This window comes from Cyprinodon tularosa, unplaced genomic scaffold (genome assembly GCF_016077235.1).
Source record: "Cyprinodon tularosa strain WSP-4 unplaced genomic scaffold, ASM1607723v1 ctg544, whole genome shotgun sequence".
Classification (NCBI taxonomy): domain Eukaryota; kingdom Metazoa; phylum Chordata; class Actinopteri; order Cyprinodontiformes; family Cyprinodontidae; genus Cyprinodon; species Cyprinodon tularosa.
Genome location: NW_024039279.1, coordinates 360,001 through 386,920, shown reverse-complemented (window position 1 = coordinate 386,920; position 26,920 = coordinate 360,001). Strand labels below are relative to the sequence as shown.

Sequence of the window (26,920 nt, the reverse complement as noted above, 5' to 3'; positions counted from 1 at the left end):
GCTGGCAATTAAATCTGACTTGTTAGACAAATCGTCTGAATCCTCATTTATTCAGTGAAATCTAATAAACGTCTCTGTTTCTTAGATCATGTAATATGTTTTGTTGATGCCAAAGGGAAAATAAAGGATACAACAGTCTTATATTTCTTTTTTAGTTGTGTGGTTTCGGAGGTGTAGAGCTTTTAGGGCTGAAACAATCAGATTAATCGATTATTAAAATAATCGTCAAACAATTTAGTAAATGATAGTTAGAGTATAGAGACTGTAAGACCTTCCATTAGCTGACAGAGCGACACACAGCAGGAATTATATCAAGATTGCAAGAAAATATAGAAACATTTTGAATTTAAGATAAATAACTTTTTCCTATCAATCTGCTCTATCCAAAACTCAAGCAGAAAGTTTTAGTTTCACCTGGTTTAATTTAGTAATAAATCTTCTTTAAGCAAACCTTTGATGATTGTTAATCAATTTAAACAATAATTGAGAGATTAATGGATTTGTTAAAATAATCATTAGTTGCAGGTCTGCATTATTTTGATGTGTAGGGGGCCGCCATTGTTAGACTGGAGATGTATAAAAAGCCTTTTTAACTGTTAATTGGGGCCAATGGAGCAATTGGAGCAACTTCTCTGATCTGATTAAGATTACAATTTCTATTAGAATCTGTTCTCATGTCTCCTGGTTATTTAATACATATAAGTTATTTAAGAGTTTGTCCAGATTGATCTCTTTTCAGGGAAAAGAACCGGAAAGATAGATCTTCAAGGTGTAAACATAGAGCCTATCTTCAACACCATCCTGCTTGATCCACCGTAGCTAAAAACTAAAACAGTATTATAATTGACCATTTAAATCATGTTCATCTTATCTTTATTCTCCACCTCCTTCTTTGGGTTTCTATTTAAGCCATTTTATTTTAAAATGTTTTATCATTTCTCTTTATCCGTGTGTCCCTTTGAATAGTGTCCCCTTTCTTCTTAGAGCGAACGTCTTTGATAAAATGAATACATTTAATCAGGATACAGAGGAGATTAAACCAAGCAGAGAAATCAGGAGACAATGAGTCTGATCCCCTTTATCCCCCAACAGGAATGTATTTTATTAAACTTTCTTCAGATGATAAAAAAAAAAAAGAGAGAGACATGTATGATTGATTAACAAGTGTCCAGCGCAGGCTGTTCAGTGAAACATGTGACCGATCACTGGGTGGAGGTGACTGACGTCCAGTAGTGAAAGTGCAGGTCTGATAACGATCACCATTCTTCACTGAATTATCATCCTGATGGATCTGCAGGAATCAAACACCCAAAATAACTGGGCGGTAAAAATCTCTCATGCATCCAGGCGTTTACCGGCCGCCCCTAACAAACGGAGAGCTGCTACAACACCGCCACTCTTTCCTATACAACACACTCCTTACAGCACAAAAATAAAGCAGTAATTAGGATTACCATTAGTGTAAATATACAATATTTATTGCATTTTCAAATAGTTTCTTATTTTGTTTCTGGCCATCACCCGAAAAGACAAACGTCATAGAAAAAGTACCAAAGAAGAAGAAGTTGGCCTGGCGTTAAGGCATCGAGCAGCAGGAGGAAGCGGCTAACCTCCATCCTGCTTTCATTAGTGTCTTAAAGTGAACTTTAGCAGATCATTAAAAACATCCAGCTATCCGTTTCCTGGCACTTAGTGTTCAACCTGTTAGCCGCTAGCGTTCCTACCCATCACAAAATGCATAGAAAAAAAACCACAGTGTCTCCGAGGCGCCAGCAGGGAACGGAAACAAAGGACCAATAGCTTCTAGATTTACTTCCTGAAAGATTTCCCATACAAACGACAAACGGGTCTTTGTCAGATCCTCCAAAACCTGCAGCTAAGGGGACTTCCCACCAAAACCAGTTTCAATCTCCAATGGAACCAGTTCTGTTTCTACTGCCAGAAAAGTAAGCTTCTGGAGGCAGAAACAGCAGGAGGGCTTCAGACTGAGCTTATAAACATCCTCAGCTGGTGTTTAGAAAGCCTGATTAGAGCAGCAGCTGGAATCCCGGCAGCCGGCTTATTAACGGCCAAAAAGACAGAGATACACGTCTGGGATCTGTGAAGATAAAGTGCTTTAGAGTTCTAGACTCTATACATCTATAGAGCTCTGTTCAGCCTTGGTGGGAAATCCCATAGATTCTTGTTCTGTGATTGGAGGAGGAGGGATCCTAACGTCTAAAGTGCATAAATGTCAGCATCATGCACAGTGTCGGCGTGGCGGTTAGAGTGACGTGCAAAAACCGCCTGAAGGTGGAAACACGAACGTTCAGAAAGAAGGAAACAAAGAAGAACCAAAACCAGGAGAGCGTTCTTTCTCTAGCTGTAAAAACATAAACCGAGCCTAGCTTCCTCAGCTCTCCATCCGCCATCCGTTAGCAAACATTCAACAAGCGGAGGCTGCATAGAAACCAAAACGACGCCGAAAGCTTTTGGCACGCAGAGAAAATCTATAAACGATAGCAGAGCCGCCGGCTTGGCACCACTGGAACGGATACGCTGCACAAAGGCTAAATCCAAACGAATCATCGGCGGCTTTAACTGAAACTCATTCTGACATCGTTTCCATTTAGAGTCCATTTGTTTCCCTAAACACAGTAAATCTGACACCAAAAAAAGAAAGAAAGAAATCCCCTCATTACTAAAAACAGACAATTATAACAGACGCCACGTAGAAAAAAAAAAATGAGAGCAGATATTGCGACTGATTGAGAGTTTGGTCCTGATATGTGGAACTTCAGCAGCAGGGAAGCACAGGGAGCAGGTTTGGTTGTCATGGAGACGGCCAGCAGCAGCGGCTGACCCTTCCTCTGTGTTCTCCGCTGTGCTTCCGGCTGCGTTAGCGTTACGTTGTGTGTTTTTAAGACTGAATGCATCTCCGCCGCTCCCTAATGGCTCATTGTGTCCCGACAGTTCCAGTCCTGAGCTGAGGCCGTTCATCTGCCCACTGGCGGCGCTGGTGGAGCTCCTCTCACCGCTGCAGGGATCAGAGAGCACAGAGGGGAGGGGGGGTTACCGCAGGTTAAACCACAGCACTGAAATGATTAACCTTGAGAAACTGGTTAGGCTGACATGGCTGCCGCTGCAAAGAGGAGGTCTATCTGCTGCGCACCAGGTGAAAACTGGGGTTGAATGGTTGAGCCTTTTTAAATAATGGAAGAGGAGGGACAGAGGTTTATTCAGCAGCTTTAAAACATAAACGTTTTAATGTACATAAACTCCACACTTCCCTGCGATTAGTTCACTGCAGAAACTGAACAAAAAATAAGGTCAAATGGTTAAACTCTTTCTGGAGCACTCAGTGAACAATTTAACTTTCAAACCAAACGTGTTACTGGAATCCAGGACCAAACCTTATTACCCTTGGAACATTAAAAAAATGTGGATATTTTGGTGGTAAAAATTAAAGTCAATGTAATAATAAGAAACGCCAACTTCCCAAATATATTAAGAAAAATAACAAAAGTGTTTCTAGAAGAAATTCATGAAAACCGAGTGAAAGAAACATCTTTTTTTTTCAGTCCAACATAACCTTAGAGGCACTAATGCTGAAACTGGCACTAACATTTTTTATTTTATAAACCTAAATATTACTGTTAACTACGGTTATTAACTATATTTACTATATTTCAATTAGCTTTTTACCTTTTTTTCTTGACTTGTTAACCCCCCCGTCAACTCAACTTCCAGTAGGTAATTTATCATTCAAGGGTTCATGTAATTAGTCAAAAGCCACAATAGGATGTACAGCCATGTAGCAGCATCTTTGCTGAATGACTGGATATAGATCTAGTGATTCTAGACCTCACTGAGGGACGGGGGGGCTTTGTAAGGGGTATGCAAGTGATCAAAAACGCTAATTTGACCTATAAATGGTCAAAGTCTGAGCTGGTAAATAAGATGATCTCATAACAGTAGTAATGTTAACCAACGTTCTGCTCTCGTTCTCATAGTAGCTTCATCTGGTCTGTTCCTGTTTGGTTGTGATTCCATCCTGGAGAGAAATATCAGCTGTGCTGCTACCATCAACACCTTTGTTTATAGATGTTGGAGCTTGGCCTGTTTTTCAGTGTAGTCCTGTTTCTCTGACTGTGACTAACTGGATGTGCTCTCTTCATCCTCTGGCATGGGAGCTGCCTTGGAGCTCGTCTGCCTGGCTGTGTGTTTCCTGGACGGGGCCGCCTTTTACAGCTGCTTTTTCTATGTCTGCTTCTGTCTCCTTAAACCCCAGTGGGCCTCAGCAGATGGCCGCTCACACTGACCCTGGTTCTGCTGGAGGTTTCTTCCTGTTCAAAGGGAGTTTTTCCTCTCCATGTCGCTACAAGCATGCTTAGTGTGAGGGATTGCTGAGAGTCAATGAGTCGATGCAATCAGCTGCTTTTCCTTAGATATAAAACTTTGAATCAATCTGACTGGATGATGTGGTGAAGTGTAAAGTGCCTTGAGATGACATGTTGAGAATTGGCGCTATAGAAATAAACTGAATTGAGTTGATGAGTAATGCCTTTTAAATTGCCTTAAAAATATATTATGCACTTGGAATATAATCCTTGAGTTTCTTTACTTATTTCTTAACATAAATTAGCTTATTCCATTGGGAAATTTTCAAACATGCTCAAAACAAGAGAAAAACAATTTGTCAGATGGACACTTTTTCCAAAAGACAGTTTTTAGATCAAAGTCTTCCAGCCTGAGATCTGAGCCAATAGATTGATATACTGAGCAACAATAGACATTAATAATAGAATATTAACAATAACTATTGGATTTAATATTTGTTGTTATGAATATCTAGATAAAAAATTTAATTAGCAGCAATAAATTACCCAGTGAAGCCAGACAGTTGAACTTTGTAAAACTTCTTCTTTTAAGAAAATATTTGTTAGAATTCCAAGAAGTTTCACCAAATTATCTTTTATTCAAGCTTAAAAAAACTATCAGGCTTAAAGAAATCAGATCAAAGTGCATCAGATAAAGTTTTCTTTAAATAAGTCTATTTTTCCTTATTTTGAGCTGGGAAGTAAAAAAAATGCCAATGGAATAAAATGATTTGTTTTTAAAATAGAGAAGGCAACCATCATCTTATTTTCAGTGAATAACGCATAATAATCTTATTTAAAGTGCAGAAAACCTGCTTTAATCATTGCATGTTCCTCCCACCAGGTTTAATAGTTAATCCCTGTAGCATAATAATCTAGCAGGGTCTTTATTTATAGGCATGCTGGAGGGAAAACAAAGGAGCTGAAGCCAAACCGTTTCTGCTTATTATTTGAAACCATTTTCACCAACCTAAAGTGGCTCCATTAGAGCTAACAGACTGGTTTGAACTGGTTATAATGGAATCTGACACATTTTCAGAAGATTATAGATTTTCAGAAGAATCCCTGCTGAGGTTTAGTTCCTGGAAAATTCACTCATTTATAAACTGACTTTAACTCAAAGATGTGATGAAAGTTTTTATTGAAAGTGCTCCCCTGTCATTAATCACAATCACTACACTCTTTAGATATTTAGATACTAATGAGTAAAATTAAAACCTTTTCTGGTTCCGTTTGTTTTTGCCTTACTGAACCTGGAAGTGTGACGTCTCTCTGATACATTGGCTCGCCAACATGGCGGATCTACACATTGAAATGGCTAGCGATAGCAAACACTGTGGAACCAACTACCAGTTTTAGTCTGTGAGGCAGACACCCTGTCTACTTTTAAGGCTAGGCTTAAAACTTTCATTTTTGATAAAGCTTATAGTTAGGGTGGCTCAGGTTATCCTGAGCTATCTCTATAGTTATGCTGCTATAGGCTTAGACTTTTGGAGGACATAGGGACCCCCATTTCATCATTCTGCTTCATTCTCTCTCTGTTCTCCTATTCTGCAGAAGCTGTTAGTTCAATCTCTAACCTTCTGCTCTCTCTGCTTTTCCTCAGAGTAGCTTTGCCTCGTCTGTTACTGTTTGGCTGTGACGTCATCCTGGAAAAAACATCAGCTGTGCTGCTTCTATCAACACCCTTGTTAATAGATGTTGGAGATCGGCCTGTTTTCCAGTGTGGTCCTGTTTCTCTGACCGTGACTGAGTGGATGTGCTCTCTTCGTCCTCTGGCATGGGAGCTGCCTTGGAGCTCGTCTGCCTGGCTGTGTGTTTCCTGGACGGGGCCGCCTTTTACAGCTGCTTTCTGTATCTCTGCTTCTGTCTCCTTGAACCCCAGTCAGCCTCGGCAGATGGCCGCTCACACTGAGCCTGGTTCTGCTGGAGGTTTCTTCCTGTTAAAAGGGAGTTTTTCCTCTCCACTGTCGCTACAAGCATGCTTAGTGTGAGGGATTGCTGAAGAGTCAATGAGTCGATGCAATCAACTGGTTTTCCTTAGATAGAAAACTTTGTATCAATTTGACTGGATGATCTGGTTGAACTGTAAAGTGCCTTGAGATGACATGTGTTGTGAATTTGGCGCTATATAAATAAACTGAATTGAATTAATGAATCTCTGTCAGGTGAGGTTATTTCAAGTCCAGAGGAGGAACAGGTGATGCAGGGGCTGCTGCTTCTTTCTGAGCCTGACGCCTCATCAGACGGTAAAAATCAAGATGGGGATGATGGTGACTGAACCTCTACAGATGGTGGCAGGTGCTAAAACAACCTGTTTTAACCACTGAGTAGATAAGGTCTAACGGCTGGTTTATGCTCAGAAACCAGGTCTTTGTGCTGTACTTAATGTAGATACGGTTCCTAACGGCAGAAACTCTGGCTGTAGCTCCGCCCACAACGCCTGGCACACCTCGGACACATCCCAGACACTGAGCAGTACGCTTATTTGTAGCTCTGCGACGGTCTGTTGGTTTGCACCCGAAGCCAAAACACGCAGCTCCAGTCTTTGGGGAACACTCACAGGTGAACTGTGTGTCGTCCAGCGTTGGATGAGGGATTGTAGACGGCGAACAAGCTCGTCAAACTGACAACAACAGCTAGTTGGTGATTGTCCCTCTTGCATTGTGGCGTGGAATAGCAGGGCAGACCACGCTTCAAAATTAGGCATTAATCAAAAATATCTGCAACAATTTAACTGTGACTCACTGCTCCGGGAGGATAACCAGCCCTTTAGTGACTCGATTCAGCTTCTAAACCAGACGGAGCCCGATGACATCAGCTGACATCAGCATCTAAACATATTCATAGATTCTACTGCAGCCTTGCTAGCAATCTGTTGCTGATAATCAGGAGAATAACCTGCATTAACTGAACTGCTGTGGACGTACAATACAGACTTTACACTGAAAAATGCATCTATAAATTTCCTACTCAGTGACAGCAGATCCCCATCTGTGCTTATTTTTCCACTTCTATCCCAGTGCCGCACGGATTGAAACAATATCCTGCATTGACCAGTGTTCTGTCAGATCAGCATACCCCATCACTCCAACATACTCATAGTCAATACGCATGAGCAAGACATCAGATTTGTATACGTGTATGCTAGTCCTGTTTTTTATGAAAAGTACATTTTAAACTACCTCAATAGGCATGTGTTTTAAGGTCAAATTGCCACATGCATGACTAAAGGTATACACGCCCTTTGAGGTACTTTAAAGTGTACTTTTCATACAAAACTAAATGGATACACTGCTATTGACTATGGGTATGCTGATCTGACAGAACACCGGGTCTGATTTTGAAAAGGTTTTATAAAAACAAAGAAACACAAAGAAACAAGAAGTGGGATTGCGAAGCAAAGCCTGAGTTCATTACCAACCTGCTCCTTATACCAGGGTTTGATTTAGTTAAAAACATAAAGGGAACGAGGTGTAAAGAAAAGGAAAAGGCAGCATTAAAGGCTGAGGGACGGATTTAACAGGATGGCTACTGGCTGAGGCAGAGAGGAGATTCTCAGAGATCTGTGAGGTTTTTCATAGAGAGGGGAGAGAAATATAATCTGTGCTTTCCTGCTCTGTCCCTCCGTTTTGCTCTTTTATTTTAGGCTCAATGAGGATCGCTACTTCTCTTTATCCTTTTTCTGTCTGTCTAAACTCCTGTTATAGGTCCAATATTCTGTTTATTGAAATGTTTAATTAACTGTTTATGTCTCAGTCTGCTTTATGCGCTCTGTGTGACTCCAGATGAGGGTAAAGTGACTGTTTTCTCTTGTGATTTTATTCTGCATTTCCCTCAAAGAGAACGTGTTTTACTTTAACTATGTCTGTCTTCCTGACAGAAGCTGAATTGTTTTCTTATCCAAACCCGTCCATTTAGACTTTAGATTTGTTTTTAAGCCACTCAGATCCCACTGAGCTGCTTAGAGCAATGCTACTCATCTCAGTCATAATGATTATTCATTAATAAAACCAAGAACACGCTCTCTCTAGCTTCTGATTGAAGACAGCAATGTCCCGCTGTGACTCACTGGTCTATGGTGCGCTATGGTGAAATAAACGTTTTGCCATTCGTTAATAAAACTGTTCAGTCCTCGCTGGGAAAAAAAAGAAAGTTTCTCTCATTAATTATCTCTTCACCCCATCTTAAAGACCGGATTGTTAGCCCTCAGCACTGAGCTCCATGTGAGCGCAATCGATATAAACTGGAAGAAGCAGAGTGTGAATGAGCGCAGACCCACCCCTGTCAGATTTGCTGGGATAAACCTTGTTGAAGGGCCTGTAGTCCTCAGGAGGAGGAAGATCTTCTATGGGGTGGAAGTGGAACTTTGACTCAAAGTCATCTGAGGAGAGAAAAGAAAAACAAGGGATCGGGTTAGAAAGCTGAAGCTGGTTAGGAAACAACAAAAATAAGGTCTTTATTTTGACGTTCACACATCGACCGGAGATTCATTCTGATCATTTGATCCTCTGGTCAGACTGAGTAAACCCTCCCTACAGCCCCGAGGCTGGTGGACAAATAAAGGGAGACGATGAAGGCAGCTGACAGCAGCGTCTGAACCCAGAACCCTCTGAGACAGAAAGGCCTTCAGTCTGATATAGGGAAGAGGCTCCAGCATCCAATGGAAACCAGCATGGCTCTAAATGGACCACATTTGGCCAGAGTGAGCGTTTGAACTGGCCTGGAAGTAAAGAGCATCACTGAGTTCAAATTCAGAGGCTGCGTCCTCCAAAGGCCAGATTCGTAGGTCGATTAGATCATAGCGCGGCGCCGCGGTCTGTTCGGATTCAAAGACTCCTTGTTATGCGGCCTCCTTTTTGCCCGTTCTGAAGGATGGGTCTGCTGTATCCTATCTATCCTTGGATATCACATGATTGGTCCAAGCAAGCCGGCTGCTCCGTGATCAGAGGAAAAAGGGAAATGGCGCCAAACAGTGTTTGATATTGGAAGTTCAGTTTAATATAATCCAAGTATGTGAATAGTTCCGTCTGAAATTAATCAAAATAGTTGTTTAAATGATTATTAATTCAGATATGTGGCGGGTAATAGGGCTGAGTATTGGCATGGGTTTTGTGATACACTACTTGTCACAATTCTTGGGTCACGATACACTATCAATAAATATGAGGATATGTTTTCCCAACTATCAAAATTACATGTACAGATAAAACAGCAAGAACAGATTTAGTTCTCTAAGAACTGCTGCTCCAGTGAATTTATCCAGAACAGCAGGACACAAAAAGCCTGGTTTGCATTTATTTGACTATCCACGCCTGCTAAAGGCGGTCAGCTTCATCCCATCTAGATCACAGACAAAGCAGTTAATAATCTCATCTATTCCAGAGAAGAATCAGCCGCATGATAAGAATAAATCCAGCTCCAAATCTGGAACAGGAGCTGATCTCTGATTGGTTCAGAGCTTTAAAAACCTGCCTTTAACGTGTCTGTTGGATGGAGGACGACATGCTTCGCCCTAAAACACCAGCTGGTTTCAGCGTATTCCTGGAAACGTTTCTAAACGGGGTTTTCTCTGGTAGATCTAGAAATTCAAAGGAAACTTCTAGATTCAGCAGAGAAGCTTCCAGATTCAATGAACAGTTAAAGACGCGTCAGAACTGTGAAGGAGGAGGTGGTCCTACTCACCCATGATGGATCTGGAGGAGGAACCCATGGAGTGACCGTTACGCACAGGTGGAGGAGGCGGAGGAGGTCCGGCTGGGGTCCGGGAGGATAAGGAGGACGAGATGGAGGAAGAAGAGGGTGGAGGAGGAGGCTTCATGCGGCCGGGGGGGTCTGAGCCCCCTGAACCGTGCCCACGGTAAGGAGGTGGAGGAGGAGGAGCGTCTCGGCCACCGTTACGAGAACTGGGAGGAGGAAACTGGGACCCTGTGATGAGAGGAGGAAGCTTTGGTCAGGAAACAGTCAGGAGTCACAGTTCTAAATAAATCAGGCCAGGAGCCAACCTGCTGGTTGCTTAGCAACAAAAGGCAGGAAGGAGGCCGAGAGGAGCAGCCTAGCATCATGTGAGGAGCATAAAACACAGCAGATCGCAGATTTATGGAGCCGTCAGCAAACAACATGAGGAGGTTTACTTTAGAGTCCAGGAAACAGTTTATTTTGCATTTTATTGGTCACTTCTGGGACCAAGGAGCTTGAGGGAAACATGGCTGCTACCAACGGTTATCACTCTAATCCATAATTCTTTAGATTAATCTGTCAATAATCAGAGAGCAAATCGTTCCTTATAGATTTTATAGGAACTTTAAAAGAGGTGAAGCTAGAATTGAGGCGGATGGAGCTCTGCTGGGAGGGAGGAGAAGCTGCTGTTACCTGCTTTGCGTCCAGGCGGTTCCCTGGCAGGCGGTGGGGGTCTGCTGGCCGACTGCTGAGCTGGAGCCGGAGCAGGGGGGGGCGGTGGCGGTGCCTGGCTGCGACCTGGGCCGCCGCTTCCTGATCTGTGCTTATTGCGTAAGGAGTTTTTTCTCTGAGGAAGCTCCGGGGCCCCTCCCCCGTCTACCTGAGAGGAGCCGTTATGGGGCCTGTATGGCGGAGGAGGTGGCGGATTGGAGGAGCCGCCGCTCGGCGGTTTGCTGGAAGACTGACTGGCCTTGGAGTTGGCGTTAGAGGAGGGGCCTCTGCCGGGCGTGGGGGGGAGGGATTTATCTCTGCTGTAAGACGTTGAGGAGGAGGAGGAGGAGGACACTTTGTGGTTTGGGGTGTGGGGGGCGTTACCCCGGCCCCCTTTGTTGAAGGGTGGAGGGGGGGGCGGTGCAGAGCTGCTGTGCTTCATCCCACCAATGGGAGGACTGCTGCTGCTGCTGCTGGGGGGGCGGGTGATGTCTGGCAGAGAGGGGCGGTGGGAGCGCTGAGGCTCCGGTGGAGGCGGCTTGGGGGCCGAAGACGGAGAGCTGGAGCGACCGCCGGGGGGGCGGGGGGCCGCAGGCCGGGACCCCGGGGGCCGGAGGGCAGATCGTCCAACTGTACCGTCTGCAGGATGAAGAAGAAGAAGAAGACATGAACCAATGAAAGGAAGGCTGAGGAAGCAGCTTCATTTATAAACAAAGATGAACATGAGCAGAAATCTCTCAGGTTTACCTCCAACTGGACGCAGCTTTGGCACGCCTCCTGCAAAAAGCCCCCCCATTCCAACTGGACCTCCACCTCCATAACCTCCTCCATGGCTCCCTCCACCTCCTCCTCCTCCTCCACCTCCTCCTCCTCCTGCATTCTCTGGTAAAAAGAACAGACATGTTAAAGCAGATCCGTCTCTTCAGACTGATTACACCGTCTGTCAGTCAGAGCTCAAATGTATTTAGGAGGAGGAGGTTCTGATTGGACGGAGCTCAAGCAGTCGTCTAAGGATGCATTCAGTCTGGAACTATCCGGAGCGTTTGTTTAGTATGCCGTCTGCATATCCTGCAGCTTTATGGCTGATTCCACTCTGCAGGACAGAGAGCGTTTGGCTCAGAGCACCGAATGTGGAGCAAAGGAAGCTTTTTCTCATCTACAGGAACTCCTTTGGTTCTGTGATGCTGAAGAGATTTTAAGAAGAGGCAGATCAGAGCATGTTTATGGTGGAACGGCTCTGTTAAAGAGTCAACCAGTCAGCTAGTCCTAAATCAAAGCAGCTTTAAGATGTGGAGAAAAATGGTGCCTAATCAGCAGAGGTGATCACAGACTGAGAGGACCAGGAAGTTTTGGTCATTAAAGAGTTCAGGGAAGTAAAGCAGCTCCTAAACTACGCTAAAGTTACAATTTTCCAACTCCAGTAGCAGCTGCTTGTGAAGCTCATCGCACAGGTCAGATGCTCAGAAGCTCATCACCGTTAGCCAGCGGCGGCTAGGTGAGACACAGGCTGTGTCTGAACGTCTGCCCTAACCCCTAAATCCCTCAATCACTATATAGAGCGGGGACTATATAGTTGACTTAATAGTGAACTTGGTTAATTGACCGTTCAGACAGATGATCACTGCTTTATGCTCTGTTGGTCATGTGACTCTGCCTCCCCTCCCATCTTTGTTATTTTTTGGCCGCTGTCCAAACAAATCCCATGATTCTTTGCGAGGAGAGCTCTCACAAAGCATTCTGGGATACATCTGCTGGTCTCGTGACCATTATTTTGAGTCCACTACTTTTTCATCCACTAGATCAGAGGTCACGGATTAGCAGACCGGAGTCTGGATCCAGATCCACCTGCTGGCTAATCCAGACCCAACCTGATTTAAAACATTTATAAATTACTACATGTTGTCCGATGACAGTGTCTAATTTCTCATGAGCGATATTATTAAATTCGTAGGAGCAAAACATGTGAAAAAGAATGTTTAATTTAATATGACATATTAAAAAAATCCCCTCCAGCATCCAGCATATGTTCAGTTTCTGATGGAGATGAGAAATCTGCTTCCTGGTCTGTTCAAGAACAAGTAGTTTGCATCCAATCTTTTAAATAAACTATGTTAGTTTTTTTGAAATATTTAAGAACTAAGCTCTAATTTGTATTTACTGATCTATTGTTACTACATTTTAATTTGACAAACCGGATCTTCTCTACATTTTTTTTCCTACTTGGTGCGATTGCAATAGCGGATCTTGACCTGGCCGGACGGGAGCGGACCCTGCACATTTAGAGCATGTTTGGCTCAACCTGCTGCTGTGAAGCAGGATTCTCCACCATGAACAGAATCAACAATAAATATGGATCCAGTCTCAAAATGAGCTACTTGATATGTGCTTTAGAACGGTCAGTTGAGGTGTTTTATAAAATACATGAATGACTGTTCTCTGCTTCAAAAAACACTTCAGATTTTAAAATGGAAATACTTTTTTTTTCTTTAAAAATTCAGTGTATAAGATGGCTGCATAAAAACGTCATTTAATTTCAGTGTTAAATTCTGTTTAAAGTAACAGATTATAATTAAAATGTCTTCAAACCTTTACTGGTTGATGATTTTCTTTATTTGGAATCGCTGATTTTCTATTTGTTAACCCTGCACTAGACGTTCATAGACTCATCTAAAACAGCCTAATCACTATATAGTTCCCTATGTAGGGATTAGGGCGGTTGATCGGACACAGTCACAGGGGATTGTTGTTAGGACATCGTCATGGCATCTCTGAACAGTCATCCTAAACAAGCTGCAGCTTCAGAGGACCCTAACCTCAGTGGACGGAGCACGGCCACGTTAGGTGAACTCTTCTATTACACATGCTTTGTTTTAAAGCTGTAGATTTATTTCCTTGATGTTTTTTAGGTTTGAAGCTTCCACTGCCAGCAGGCAACAAAAGGATCCTTTGTTTTATTACAGCTCCTTATACAACGATACAGACAAGATGCTGATTATCGCTCTGCTATAAAGAGCCAATATGAGCATTTCCAGAAATAAAGAAAATTTCAGACATGAAGTCGAAACAATAAATAAAGTGTATATTTAATTATACAGACTAAAAGGAAATATCTGAGATGTTTTATGAGGTAAATTAGTCAGTGATATGCAGCATGAGGCAGTTTAAATATCTGGGCCTGAAAGTTACCAGTTATCATAAGAACCAACAAAATCTTCAATTTTAAAGTTTTCTGCCTTTTACGTTTTGTTTTTAACAAACACACAGAGGGCTGCATTTAGAACCCTGTTCAATTAGCTCATTTATGTTAGAGCTAAACTAGGGCTGCAACTAATGATTATTTTACTAATTAATTAATCTGCAGATAATTTTTTCGATTCATAATCGACAGCCAAAGGTTTCCTTAACTAAGGTTTTTTAAGAAATTTAACTATTTGAATCTAAAACTTTTCCACTTGAGGAGTTCTGGATAGAGCAGATTGACAGACAAAAACTTTTTTTATCTTAAAAGCAAAACGTTGCATATTTTTTTACAATCTTGCTATAATTGCTGCTCTAAGTGGGTCAATGTCAGTTAAAGACATGTTTTACAGTCTCTATACTCTAGTTAACGTTTAATTGATAACTAAATTGGGTAATTATTTAAATAATCGATTAATCTGATTGTTTCAGCCATAAACTAAACACTGATGGTGATTCTTGTCTCGGTTTAAAATCAAATAAGACTTTTAGCAACAAACAACAGAAGGTGTCATTTTATCAGATGGACACAAAACACAACCTGATTAGGTGTGTGTGTGTGTGTGGGGATTACCAAAAGTGAAAGCAGTTTACTGGGTTTGCTTTTCCTGGTTCAGCTGCTCTAAGGTCAATTATTTTATAGGTGTGAAAATAGCAGCGGTTCAGGGAAGCGGAGGTTTAAAAGGAGCAGGAAGTTGTAGATGATGATCAGCAGACATGTGACTGACTGAACGAAGCTAAATGTTTATTTGAGTTCAGAGTTTGTGGAGACGTTTGAACATCAGGAGTAAATGAACCATTGTTGAGCAATAAATGGCATAAATACAGGAAGCCACTCACTGTCTATGATGGGAGCGCTCCGGTCATTGACCTCAGTGACCTTCTTGAGTTTGGCCCCTTTGCAGATGTCTGACAGCAGGGCTCCCCGGCCTTTGACCTCAGATGAGTTCAGCTTAGGAGGAGTGGTGTTGGCCTGGAGAAGAGGAAAAACCGTCACTAATGTTCCCTCAGGCTGGACTGGCTGCAGAGGAACCTGAGCTAAAGCAGAAAGCCCTGATCTTTACACCATCATGATGATCAAACACAGGGGTCAGCGCGGCCTTCCTGTTTTTATTCCCCATAGAGAACTAATGACAGCATGTTAGAGGAACAGCTCTGACTGGTTTAATGATCAACCAGCAGGTCGTTCCAGCTCCAGCCGCCATAAAACCAGGCTGTTAGCCTCCAGTAATCAGATCCACTCACCTGGTTAAAAGTGGGGGGTGGTGGGGGTCCAGGCGGAGGGGGCGGAGGAATCGGCATCCTGTCCCTCTACTGGAAGCTCTCTGTGGAGGTTAAAGGTCAACAGCGTTCCTGTCTTCTGAGTGATGGCATGCAGCGACTCCCTGACAAAAAGAAAGATTCAAAAATGTGAAAAACTTCCTGAAGCCTGAAACTTCTCAGTGGAAAAGCTGTCTGATCATCTGATCACTGTTCACACTGAGGTACGTCCTCGCCGCTTTGTTAAGCCAGCAAATACCCGCTAACATGACGGGCAGCCAGCCAATCACATAAAAGCTACTTCCTGCATTGAGGCATCATGTTTGGTATTTTAAAAACATGTGATCCTACCGGGACAATCATCCATTCCTAACAGCCCATGAGGCAGACACCCTGTCTACTTTTAAGGCTAGGCTTAAACCTTAGGTTTTTGATAAAGCTTATAGTTAGAGTGGCTCAGGTTATCCTGAGCTATCTCTATAGTTATGCTGCTATAGGCTTAGACTGCTGGAGGACAGAGAAAGTTGCTTTTTCTTTCTCTGAGCAGCAGGTGATTGATCAGATGGTCCAGATGGAGCCTTCATTATAACCTGGTTCAGCTGAGGTATAGTAAACAATCACTAAAGTCCAAACTGAGCGTCAGAAGAGGGAGCAGAAGGTGATTTATGTCCCTTCAGATGTTGGATACTTGTTGGTTTCAGAACCTGCTTTCTGACAGACCCCACCTTCAGGGTTGGATCAAAATGGCATCAGGATGTGGAGAACATCTGAAAGCTCCACACGGAGGAGCAGAAAGGAGTAGAGCAGCAGGATAAAAAACACTCAGCGAAAAACCGAGAACAGGAAACTGAAGCATCACAAACTGAAGAAATGTTCATCCTTGATTTTTCTGACAATAATCAGATATTGTTTCCATCCCGCTGCTGAAGGCGTGAAGCTGAGATGGATGTTTTCTTCAACAATTTGGGCGCCTCGTTTTTATCCTTGCGGTCATAACCTGATGTCTGACGGCCGCTTACCAATCAGCAGAAGGAAAACTGGTTTCCTCAATAGGACAGAGTTCACTGCACTGCAGCAGATCAGTCTAACTGAACCCTTTTTAAATGTGCTGGAGAGATTAAAATTATGGAGGCTCAGCAGAGACGTCTATGACTGTCTAATTCACACCATCTCCACTTGTTAGCCAGCATTAGGTTACATCCACTGGTTATTAATGCCACAGAATGATAAAGGTCTAAATCCTCTGGAATGTTCAGAGTTTTAGTCGTCTTAAACCAAATGTCTAACAGCAGCAGCTGGGTTGGGTCAACAGCAGTCGTGTGGAAATAAACATGACAACTGAAGACCAGAGAAGCTCTTAGTATTTAAAACATTATTACTTCTGATTTTACCTCATTAATAAAGTTTTAGTGAGACGAAGAAGATCTGAAGCTGAGAAGATGGAGGACATGGAGAGAGCTGATTGGCTGATCCACATCCTTCAAAGTGGAGGAAAGCTGCACATAAACCTTTTATACTCCTGTTAATATGTTGATAAGGTAACGTTTATTGTCCCCATGACGGGAAATTAAACCGTTTCAGTATTTGGACGGGTTAAAGGTTCACCTCTAATAACAGGATTTATAAAGGAGGAGAACTAGAATAGAAAAAACATTATTATATCTTTAATATTGATTTTCCCTCTTTGATATTTATAAAGAGGGAAAATATTTAGAAACAAAGAAATTTCTGTATGGTTTATGATGGGATATAATCTCCATCATTAACATTTTAAAAGAGCTGGAAAAAGCAGCAGAAAATCTAATATTCAGCAGACCTAAATCCCCCATGTATACATGTGAGGAGAATCCGTGCGAGCTGCGTTTTACAGGATGAGGGTTTAACCTAAGCAGCCATGTAGAAGTTCACGGTCTGATGCCATCTCCTCCCTTCAAACATTACAGGCTGAAAATCAGAGAAAAAGACGTATTGATCTGCTCAGCGATTCGCCTTAAGGTCTGCCTCTGGTTCTAGAGAGAGACCGATCCATCAGCTGGACAATATTTACATTTTTGGTCATGTACTGCATCGATACCTGGAAATGAATTTAAGTCAATTTATTAAAGCTCCCTCCATCTGATATCCATAGTTTTTTTGTCTCTCTGAAAACGCTGCATCACTTCCTGGTTCTCTTCCTTCATGTTTACCAATGATTACCAAGAACCAGGATAATGAGGCCCTCTCTGTCACTGTTAGCTCTGTTTTCCATACCGCCAAACAACGCCTCGTTCCTCAGCCTGCCTACAGCCACCTCTCAGAACCTCACAGCAGGAGCCAGACGTCTCCGAGATGGAAAGCAGACAGTTCCCTCAGGTTGAACACTTATGCTAACCCTGCTGCCACCATGTATATAAACCCAGACATTAAATCAATCCTAAACTGTGGCTGTAACAGTGGTGCATCATGTAAAGCATCACAAAAATAAATGAAAATGCCATATTCAAATGTCTGTGTGACTACCAAATGAGGTGGAAGCAGCTGAAAACGACATGCCCTGTTATATAAAGGCCGAGCCAATGACACTGAACCACTACATCAGAAAAAAAGACTCCATCCTAACCAGATTAGACCTGAGACACTGATCAGTATTGATCTTTACTGTCTTGTTTCCATTATTCTGATATTTTTGTTGTATCCTGTTCTCTTAATTCTGGACTTTCAAAAATATGGAAAATGCTGAATGTAATATTACTACATGTGTTGCTACATGGAGAGAGTGGGTGGGGCGGGTGGCAGTTTTTTTTGAGGTTCCAAAAAAAGAATAATATTCTACATTGGATGTTGATTCGGTATGGACAAATATTCTGAATATATATATATATATTAGGGGTGTAAATAATAATTGTTTTGTATCGATGCATCGATCCAACAGCCGACGATCCGATGCACCGACACATCCGCAAGATAATCGATTCATGTTTGTTTTTTTTCCTCCGGTCTGTTTTTATCCATTTGCTCCTGGGTGTAATTCTCCCTCCCGTGCTTCGGTGGCGCTAAACCTATTTTGCCCTCCTGCCGCGCTTCCTGGTTATACTCTTAGAGCAGTGTGTTGCAGTAAGCTTGACACAGACATTTTTAAATTAGGCTCAATATTGAAGCGTGGTCTGAGCTACACACTGTGGGTCTAGATACGGCCGAGGCGGTGAGGCGGTGGGGGCGAGTTTAGTCAGACGACGGAGGGACATGAGGGCCAAAAAGAGAGGAGATCCAGGTGGAAAAAGGCTCCCAGCGTTCTCGCGCACCTCGCTCTTCTAGCGGGTCAAACTTCACGAGTTGTTTTCTGCAATTTCTGTCATAAAAGCAAACCAAGCTGGCCTCCTGTCTGCGGTCAGCTACAATTCAGGAGAAGTGCAGCGGAGTGTTTCTCAACAGGGCGGGGACGTCTGGAGCCGAGGTATTGAATTGCACTCATTGCACTGATTTCCTGCAGTATTTGTGCATTATTTTTTGATGCAAGTTTTCTACTTCAATTCAATTCAGTTTATTTAGAAAGCGCCAAATTCACAACACATGTCATCTCAAGGCACTTTACAGTTCAACCAGATCATACAGTCAAATTGAAACAAAGTTTTCTATCTAAGGAAAACCAATTGATTGCATTGACTCTTTGACTCAAATACAATCCCTCACACTAAGCATGCTTGTAGAGACAGTGGAGAGAAAAAACTCCCTTTTAACAGGAAGAAACCTCCAGCAGAACCAGGCTCAGTGTGAGCGGCCATCTGCCGAGGCCAACTGGGGTTCAAGGAGACAGAAGCAGAGATAGAAAAAGCAACTGTAAAAGGCGGCCCCGTCCAGGAAACACACAGCCAGGCAGACGAGCTCCAAGGCAGCTCCCATGACAGAGGACGAAGAGAGCACATCCACTCAGTCACGGTCAGAGAAACAGGACCACACTGGAAAACAGGCCGATCTCTAACATCTATAAACAAGGGTGTTGATGGAGGCAGCACAGCTGATGTTTCTTTCCAGGATGACGTCACAGCCAAACAGGAACAGACGAGGCAAAGCTACTACTTATTTGCTGTTGTTTCTAAAAAAAAAAATGCATAACGATATTACAGCTTTCACTGATTTATTTCAAACTTGAAACTTTGTTTAGCCTGTAAGGTGTAAAAAAATATAATAAAATAAATAAACCGATTAATCGAATCGTATCGTGGTGTATTCTTGAGTATCGAAAATAATCGAATCGTTGGGTCAGGAAATCGATACTGAATGGAATCGCCATGATGGATGTGATTTACACCCCTAATAAATGTATATATATATATATATATATATATATATATATATATGCATATATATATATATATGCATATATATATATGCATATATATATATATGCATATATAAGGGATGGAATGGTTTATGAAAACCGTCCGAACCGTTCGGTTCGACTGTCTCGGTTCAGTTCGCCTGTGTTGCGTTCGATTAATGCGCAGCTCCTTTTTCTCATAGGCGAAGCGTGTTCACTCCAGAGCAGAAGGTGGCGGTACTGCGACCAAAGCCAACCACCAGTAGTAAACAAGAAGAAGAAGAGCATAGCCGGGTGTAGTAGAAAAAAATCAGTTGTTGTGGAGAATTGTGTGGGTATGGCGAGTGGGAAAGTCGTAGCTTTGGATGCAGGTTTGGGTCTCAGCATCAACAAAAGAAAAAAAAAATCCTCTGATCAATATTTTTAGAGACTCCCAAACAAACACTCCTGGGTTTATAACAGAGGAGCATGAGGAGCAGATATGAGGAGCGTGAGGGGCAGCTCTGAGGAGCGTGAGGAGCAGCTCTGAGGAGCAGCTCTGAGGAGCGTGAGGGGGCAGCTCTGAGGAGCAGCTCTGAGGAGCGTGAGGGGGCAGCTCTGAGGAGCAGCTCTGAGGAGCGTGAGGAGCAGCTCTGAGGAGCAGCTCTGAGGAGCGTGAGGAGCAGCTCTGAGGAGCGTGAGGGGGCAGCTCTGAGGAGCAGCTCTGAGGAGCGTGAGGGGGCAGCTCTGAGGAGCGTGAGGAGCAGCTCTGAGGAGCGTGAGGGGCAGCTCTGAGGAGCGTGAGGAGCAGCTCTGAGGAGCGTGAGGGGGCAGCTCTGAGGAGCGTGAGGGGGCAGCTCTGAGGAGCGTGAGGGGGCAGCTCTGAGGAGCGTGAGGGGGCAGCTCTGAGGAGCGTGAGGGGGCAGCTCTGAGGAGCGTGAGGAGCAGCTCTGAGGAGCGTGAGGAGCAGCTCTGAGGAGCGTGATGGGGCAGCTCTGAGGAGCAGCTCTGAGGAGCAGCTCTGAGGAGCGTGAGGAGCAGCTCTGAGGAGCAGCTCTGAGGAGCGTGAGGAGCAGCTCTGAGGAGCGTGAGGGGCAGCTCTGAGGAGCGTGAGGGGCAGCTCTGAGGAGCGTGAGGGGCAGCTCTGAGGAGCGTGAGGGGCAGCTCTGAGGAGCGTGAGGGGCAGCTCTGAGGAGCGTGAGGGGCAGCTCTGAGGAGCGTGAGGAGCAGCTCTGAGGAGCAGCTCTGAGGAGCGTGAGGGGCAGCTCTGAGGAGCGTGAGGAGGAGCGTGAGGAGCAGCTCTGAGGAGCAGCTCTGAGGAGCGTGAGGGGCAGCTCTGAGGAGCGTGAGGGGCAGCTCTGAGGAGCGTGAGGAGCAGCTCTGAGGAGCGTGAGGGGCAGCTCTGAGGAGCGTGAGGAGCAGCTCTGAGGAGCGTGAGGGGCAGCTCTGAGGAGCGTGAGGGGCAGCTCTGAGGAGCGTGAGGGGCAGCTCTGAGGAGCAGCTCTGAGGAGCAGCTCTGAGGAGCGTGAGGGGCAGCTCTGAGGAGCGTGAGGGGCAGCTCTGAGGAGCGTGAGGGGCAGCTCTGAGGAGCGTGAGGGGCAGCTCTGAGGAGCGTGAGGAGCAGCTCTGAGGAGCGTGAGGGGCAGCTCTGAGGAGCAGCTCTGAGGAGCGTGAGGGGCAGCTCTGAGGAGCGTGAGGAGCAGCTCTGAGGAGCGGGAGGGGCAGCTCTGAGGAGCGTGAGGAGCAGCTCTGAGGAGCGTGAGGGGCAGCTCTGAGGAGCGTGAGGGGCAGCTCTGAGGAGCGTGAGGAGCAGCTCTGAGGAGCGTGAGGGGCAGCTCTGAGGAGCAGCTCTGAGGAGCGTGAGGAGCAGCTCTGAGGAGCAGCTCTGAGGAGCGTGAGGAGCAGCTCTGAGGAGCGTGAGGGGCAGCTCTGAGGAGCGTGAGGAGCAGCTCTGAGGAGCGTGAGGAGCGGAGGGCAGCTCTGAGGAGCGTGAGGGGCAGCTCTGAGGAGCGTGAGGGGCAGCTCTGAGGAGCGTGAGGGGGCAGCTCTGAGGAGCGTGAGGGGCAGCTCTGAGGAGCGTGAGGAGCAGCTCTGAGGAGCAGCTCTGAGGAGCGTGAGGGGCAGCTCTGAGGAGCGTAGGGCCTGGGGGGCAGCTCTGAGGAGCAGCTCTGAGGAGCGTGAGGAGCAGCTCTGAGGAGCAGCTCTGAGGAGCGTGAGGGGCAGCTCTGAGGAGCGTGAGGGGGCAGCTCTGAGGAGCGTGAGGGGCAGCTCTGAGGAGCGTGAGGGGCAGCTCTGAGGAGCGTGAGGGGCAGCTCTGAGGAGCGTGAGGGGCAGCTCTGAGGAGCGGGAGGGGCAGCTCTGAGGAGCGTGAGGGGCAGCTCTGAGGAGCGTGAGGGGCAGCTCTGAGGAGCGTGAGGAGCGCTGAGGAGCAGCTCTGAGGAGCGAGGGCAGCTCTGAGGAGCGTGAGGGGCAGCTCTGAGGAGCGTGAGGGGCAGCTCTGAGGAGCGTGAGGAGCAGCTCTGAGGAGCGTGAGGGGCAGCTCTGAGGAGCGTGAGGAGCAGCTCTGAGGAGCGTGAGGGGCAGCTCTGAGGAGCGTGAGGGGCAGCTCTGAGGAGCGTGAGGGGCAGCTCTGAGGAGCGTGAGGGGCAGCTCTGAGGAGCGTGAGGAGCAGCTCTGAGGAGCAGCTCTGAGGAGCGTGAGGGGCAGCTCTGAGGAGCGTGAGGAGGAGCGTGAGGGGCAGCTCTGAGGAGCAGCTCTGAGGAGCGTGAGGAGCAGCTCTGAGGAGCGTGAGGAGGAGCGTGAGGGGCAGCTCTGAGGAGCGTGAGGAGGAGCGTGAGGAGCGTGAGGAGCAGCTCTGAGGAGCGTGAGGAGCAGCTCTGAGGAGCGTGAGGAGGAGCGTGAGGAGCAGCTCTGAGGAGCAGCTCTGAGGAGCGTGAGGAGCAGCTCTGAGGAGCGTGAGGAGGAGCGTGAGGGGCAGCTCTGAGGAGCGTGAGGAGGAGCGTGAGGAGCGTGAGGAGCAGCTCTGAGGAGCGTGAGGAGCAGCTCTGAGGAGCGTGAGGAGCAGCTCTGAGGAGCGTGAGGGGCAGCTCTGAGGAGCGTGAGGGGCAGCTCTGAGGAGCGTGAGGGGCAGCTCTGAGGAGCGTGAGGAGCAGCTCTGAGGAGCGTGAGGAGCAGCTCTGAGGAGCGTGAGGGGCAGCTCTGAGGAGCGGGAGGGGCAGCTCTGAGGAGCGTGAGGGGCAGCTCTGAGGAGCGGGAGGGGCAGCTCTGAGGAGCAGCTCTGAGGAGCGGGAGGGGCAGCTCTGAGGAGCGGGAGGGGCAGCTCTGAGGAGCGGGAGGGGCAGCTCTGAGGAGCGTGAGGAGCAGCTCTGAGGAGCGTGAGGGGCAGCTCTGAGGAGCGGGAGGGGCAGCTCTGAGGAGCGTGAGGAGCAGCTCTGAGGAGCGTGAGGGGCAGCTCTGAGGAGCGGGAGGGGCAGCTCTGAGGAGCGTGAGGGGCAGCTCTGAGGAGCGTGAGGGGCAGCTCTGAGGAGCGTGAGGAGCAGCTCTGAGGAGCGTGAGGGGCAGCTCTGAGGAGCGTGAGGAGCAGCTCTGAGGAGCGTGAGGGGCAGCTCTGAGGAGCAGCTCTGAGGAGCGTGAGGAGCAGCTCTGAGGAGCAGCTCTGAGGAGCAGCTCTGAGGAGCAGCTCTGAGGAGCGTGAGGAGCAGCTCTGAGGAGCGTGAGGGGCAGCTCTGAGGAGCAGCTCTGAGGAGCGTGAGGAGCAGCTCTGAGGAGCAGCTCTGAGGAGCGTGAGGGGCAGCTCTGAGGAGCAGCTCTGAGGAGCGTGAGGAGCAGCTCTGAGGAGCAGCTCTGAGGAGCAGCTCTGAGGAGCAGCTCTGAGGAGCAGCTCTGAGGAGCGTGAGGAGCAGCTCTGAGGAGCGTGAGGGGCAGCTCTGAGGAGCGTGAGGGGCAGCTCTGAGGAGCGTGAGGGGCAGCTCTGAGGAGCAGCTCTGAGGAGCGTGAGGAGCAGCTCTGAGGAGCGTGAGGAGCAGCTCTGAGGAGCAGCTCTGAGGAGCGTGAGGGGCAGCTCTGAGGAGCAGCTCTGAGGAGCGTGAGGGGCAGCTCTGAGGAGCAGCTCTGAGGAGCGTGAGGAGCAGCTCTGAGGAGCATGAGGGGCAGCTCTGAGGAGCAGCTCTGAGGAGCAGCTCTGAGGAGCGTGAGGAGCAGCTCTGAGGAGCGTGAGGGGCAGCTCTGAGGAGCGTGAGGGGCAGCTCTGAGGAGCGGGAGGGGCAGCTCTGAGGAGCAGCTCTGAGGAGCGTGAGGGGCAGCTCTGAGGAGCGTGAGGAGCAGCTCTGAGGAGCGGGAGGGGCAGCTCTGAGGAGCGGGAGGGGCAGCTCTGAGGAGCGGGAGGGGCAGCTTTGAGGAGCGTGAGGGGCAGCTCTGAGGAGCGTGAGGGGCAGCTCTGAGGAGCGTGAGGAGCAGCTCTGAGGAGCGTGAGGGGCAGCTCTGAGGAGCGGGAGGGGCAGCTCTGAGGAGCGTGAGGGGCAGCTCTGAGGAGCGTGAGGGGCAGCTCTGAGGAGCGTGAGGGGCAGCTCTGAGGAGCAGCTCTGAGGAGCAGCTCTGAGGAGCGTGAGGGGCAGCTCTGAGGAGCGTGAGGAGCAGCTCTGAGGAGCAGCTCTGAGGAGCAGCTCTGAGGAGCGTGAGGGGCAGCTCTGAGGAGCGTGAGGAGCAGCTCTGAGGAGCAGCTCTGAGGAGCGTGAGGAGCAGCACTGAGGAGCAGCTCTGAGGAGCAGCTCTGAGGAGCAGCTCTGAGGAGCAGCTCTGAGGAGCGTGAGGGGCAGCTCTGAGGAGCAGCTCTGAGGAGCGTGAGGAGCAGCTCTGAGGAGCAGCTCTGAGGAGCGTGAGGAGCAGCTCTGAGGAGCGTGAGGAGCAGCTCTGAGGAGCGTGAGGGGCAGCTCTGAGGAGCAGCTCTGAGGAGCGTGAGGGGCAGCTCTGAGGAGCAGCTCTGAGGAGCATGAGGAGCAGCTCTGAGGAGCATGAGGGGCAGCTCTGAGGAGCAGCTCTGAGGAGCGTGAGGAGCAGCTCTGAGGAGCGTGAGGGGCAGCTCTGAGGAGCGTGAGGGGCAGCTCTGAGGAGCGTGAGGGGCAGCTCTGAGGAGCGTGAGGGGCAGCTCTGAGGAGCGTGAGGGGCAGCTCTGAGGAGCGTGAGGGGCAGCTCTGAGGAGCGTGAGGGGCAGCTCTGAGGAGCGTGAGGGGCAGCTCTGAGGAGCGTGAGGGGCAGCTCTGAGGAGCGTGAGGGGCAGCTCTGAGGAGCAGCTCTGAGGAGCGTGAGGAGCAGCTCTGAGGAGCATGAGGGGCAGCTCTGAGGAGCAGCTCTGAGGAGCGTGAGGAGCAGCTCTGAGGAGCAGCTCTGAGGAGCGTGAGGAGCAGCTCTGAGGGGCAGCTCTGAGGAGCGTGAGGGGCAGCTCTGAGGAGCGTGAGGGGCAGCTCTGAGGAGCGTGAGGGGCAGCTCTGAGGAGCAGCTCTGAGGAGCATGAGGGGCAGCTCTGAGGAGCAGCTCTGAGGAGCGTGAGGAGCAGCTCTGAGGAGCATGAGGGGCAGCTCTGAGGAGCAGCTCTGAGGAGCGTGAGGAGCAGCTCTGAGGAGCGTGAGGAGCAGCTCTGAGGAGCGTGAGGGGCAGCTCTGAGGAGCGTGAGGGGCAGCTCTGAGGAGCAGCTCTGAGGAGCGTGAGGGGCAGCTCTGAGGAGCAGCTCTGAGGAGCATGAGGAGCAGCTCTGAGGAGCATGAGGGGCAGCTCTGAGGAGCAGCTCTGAGGAGCATGAGGGGCAGCTCTGAGGAGCAGCTCTGAGGAGCGTGAGGGGCAGCTCTGAGGAGCGTGAGGGGCAGCTCTGAGGAGCGTGAGGGGCAGCTCTGAGGAGCGTGAGGGGCAGCTCTGAGGAGCGTGAGGACCAGCTCTGAGGAGCGTGAGGACCAGCTCTGAGGAGCAGCTCTGAGGAGCGTGAGGAGCAGCTCTGAGGAGCAGCTCTGAGGAGCGTGAGGGGCAGCTCTGAGGAGCGTGAGGGGCAGCTCTGAGGAGCGTGAGGGGCAGCTCTGAGGAGCGTGAGGGGCAGCTCTGAGGAGCGTGAGGGGCAGCTCTGAGGAGCGTGAGGAGCAGCTCTGAGGAGCGGGAGGGGCAGCTCTGAGGAGCGGGAGGGGCAGCTCTGAGGAGCGTGAGGGGCAGCTCTGAGGAGCGTGAGGGGCAGCTCTGAGGAGCGTGAGGGGCAGCTCTGAGGAGCGGGAGGAGCAGCTCTGAGGAGCGTGAGGGGCAGCTCTGAGGAGCGTGAGGGGCAGCTCTGAGGAGCGGGAGGGGCAGCTCTGAGGAGCGTGAGGGGCAGCTCTGAGGAGCGTGAGGGGCAGCTCTGAGGAGCGTGAGGGGCAGCTCTGAGGACTTGTTTAACCAAACATGACTGACCTCAGTAGAAATCAATGTTTCTACCTAAGGTTGGATTAACCGAAGCCATTTATCACTGACTGAACAGAAACAGCATAAAACTCCCTAATGTGAGCACCGTTAGCACTCAGTGGTTTACAGGCTCTACATTAACCAGCAGCCATTCTGTGCATGCTGCTCTAAATATCTCCATTTAGCAATCAAAACTATTTTGCAGAGTAATAACACAATGTGTGTGAGGTCACTGGATCTCCCCAAACCAGTTTAGCATCCAGGCCGACTACTGGATCATGCAGGCGGCCTGTGGCCCCTCCCTCCCTCACTGGCTCGCTCTGAGCCTAGCCATGGGGTTTCTACAGAGAGCCGCCAAAGGAATCTCACCAGTCAAGTTATGTAGTCAGTCTGAGGAGAGGTGGAGATGGAAAAGCACAGCACTGGGGTTTAAGAGTTTAACCCCCTCCCAGATGGGCTCTTCATTGAATACCCTTTAGGGATGGAGACCTGCTTCCTCCCTTCCCAAAGTCTCTACTCTCTGGTTCCTGATTACTTCTGAATAAGACTCAAGAATAACAAGAAGGAAATCCCTATAGTGAGGCACAGCTCACTAAAAACCACAGAGCAGGGCAACAAAACAGATAAGGAGTCAAATAAATTCAGTAACTGGAAAAAACGGTGATTCAAGCTTCCCTTGCTCTGATCAAAGGACGTCCCTAATTGGGGCCGCAATATAGGTTAGGGATTAGCTGCATTTATCAAGTTACATAAAGGCAGAAACTGGACACGATATATGGAAACAAACAACCTAACGTTTAGGCATGTTATCTTATTCATTAAAGTAAATAATTGCTCCTCACACCACCTGAGTGATACTGGATGGATGCACAGGGGAGGAAGTAGGATTCCTCTGTGGTCGAGGAAATAAAACCGGGCTGCAGGGTTACATCATGGTTAAAGCAGGCAGAAACTGTCGGATCAGATTCCTCAACTTCAGCTTTTA

At 47.8% G+C, this 26,920-nt stretch overlaps 1 protein-coding gene across 2 annotated transcripts in view; it reads right to left on the bottom strand.

The window, feature by feature from the left end:
* Positions 1-1,072: 1,072 nt before the first annotated feature.
* wipf2a (WAS/WASL interacting protein family, member 2a) overlaps positions 1,073-26,920 on the bottom strand; it is a 26,792-nt gene continuing 944 nt past the window's right edge. The window contains exons 2-8 of one of the 2 annotated variants that reach the window (XM_038304852.1): positions 15,231-15,370; positions 14,826-14,958; positions 11,496-11,630; positions 10,731-11,387; positions 10,044-10,286; positions 8,641-8,742; positions 1,073-3,016 (exon numbers count right to left, since the gene is read on the bottom strand). In XM_038304852.1, the coding sequence (XP_038160780.1) occupies positions 2,976-3,016; positions 8,641-8,742; positions 10,044-10,286; positions 10,731-11,387; positions 11,496-11,630; positions 14,826-14,958; positions 15,231-15,287 (1,368 nt within the window). In that variant the 5' untranslated portion in view covers positions 15,288-15,370 and the 3' untranslated portion in view covers positions 1,073-2,975. The remainder of the gene's footprint in view (positions 3,017-8,640; positions 8,743-10,043; positions 10,287-10,730; positions 11,388-11,495; positions 11,631-14,825; positions 14,959-15,230; positions 15,371-26,920) is intronic. The other variant, XM_038304853.1, reaches the window with a different exon arrangement.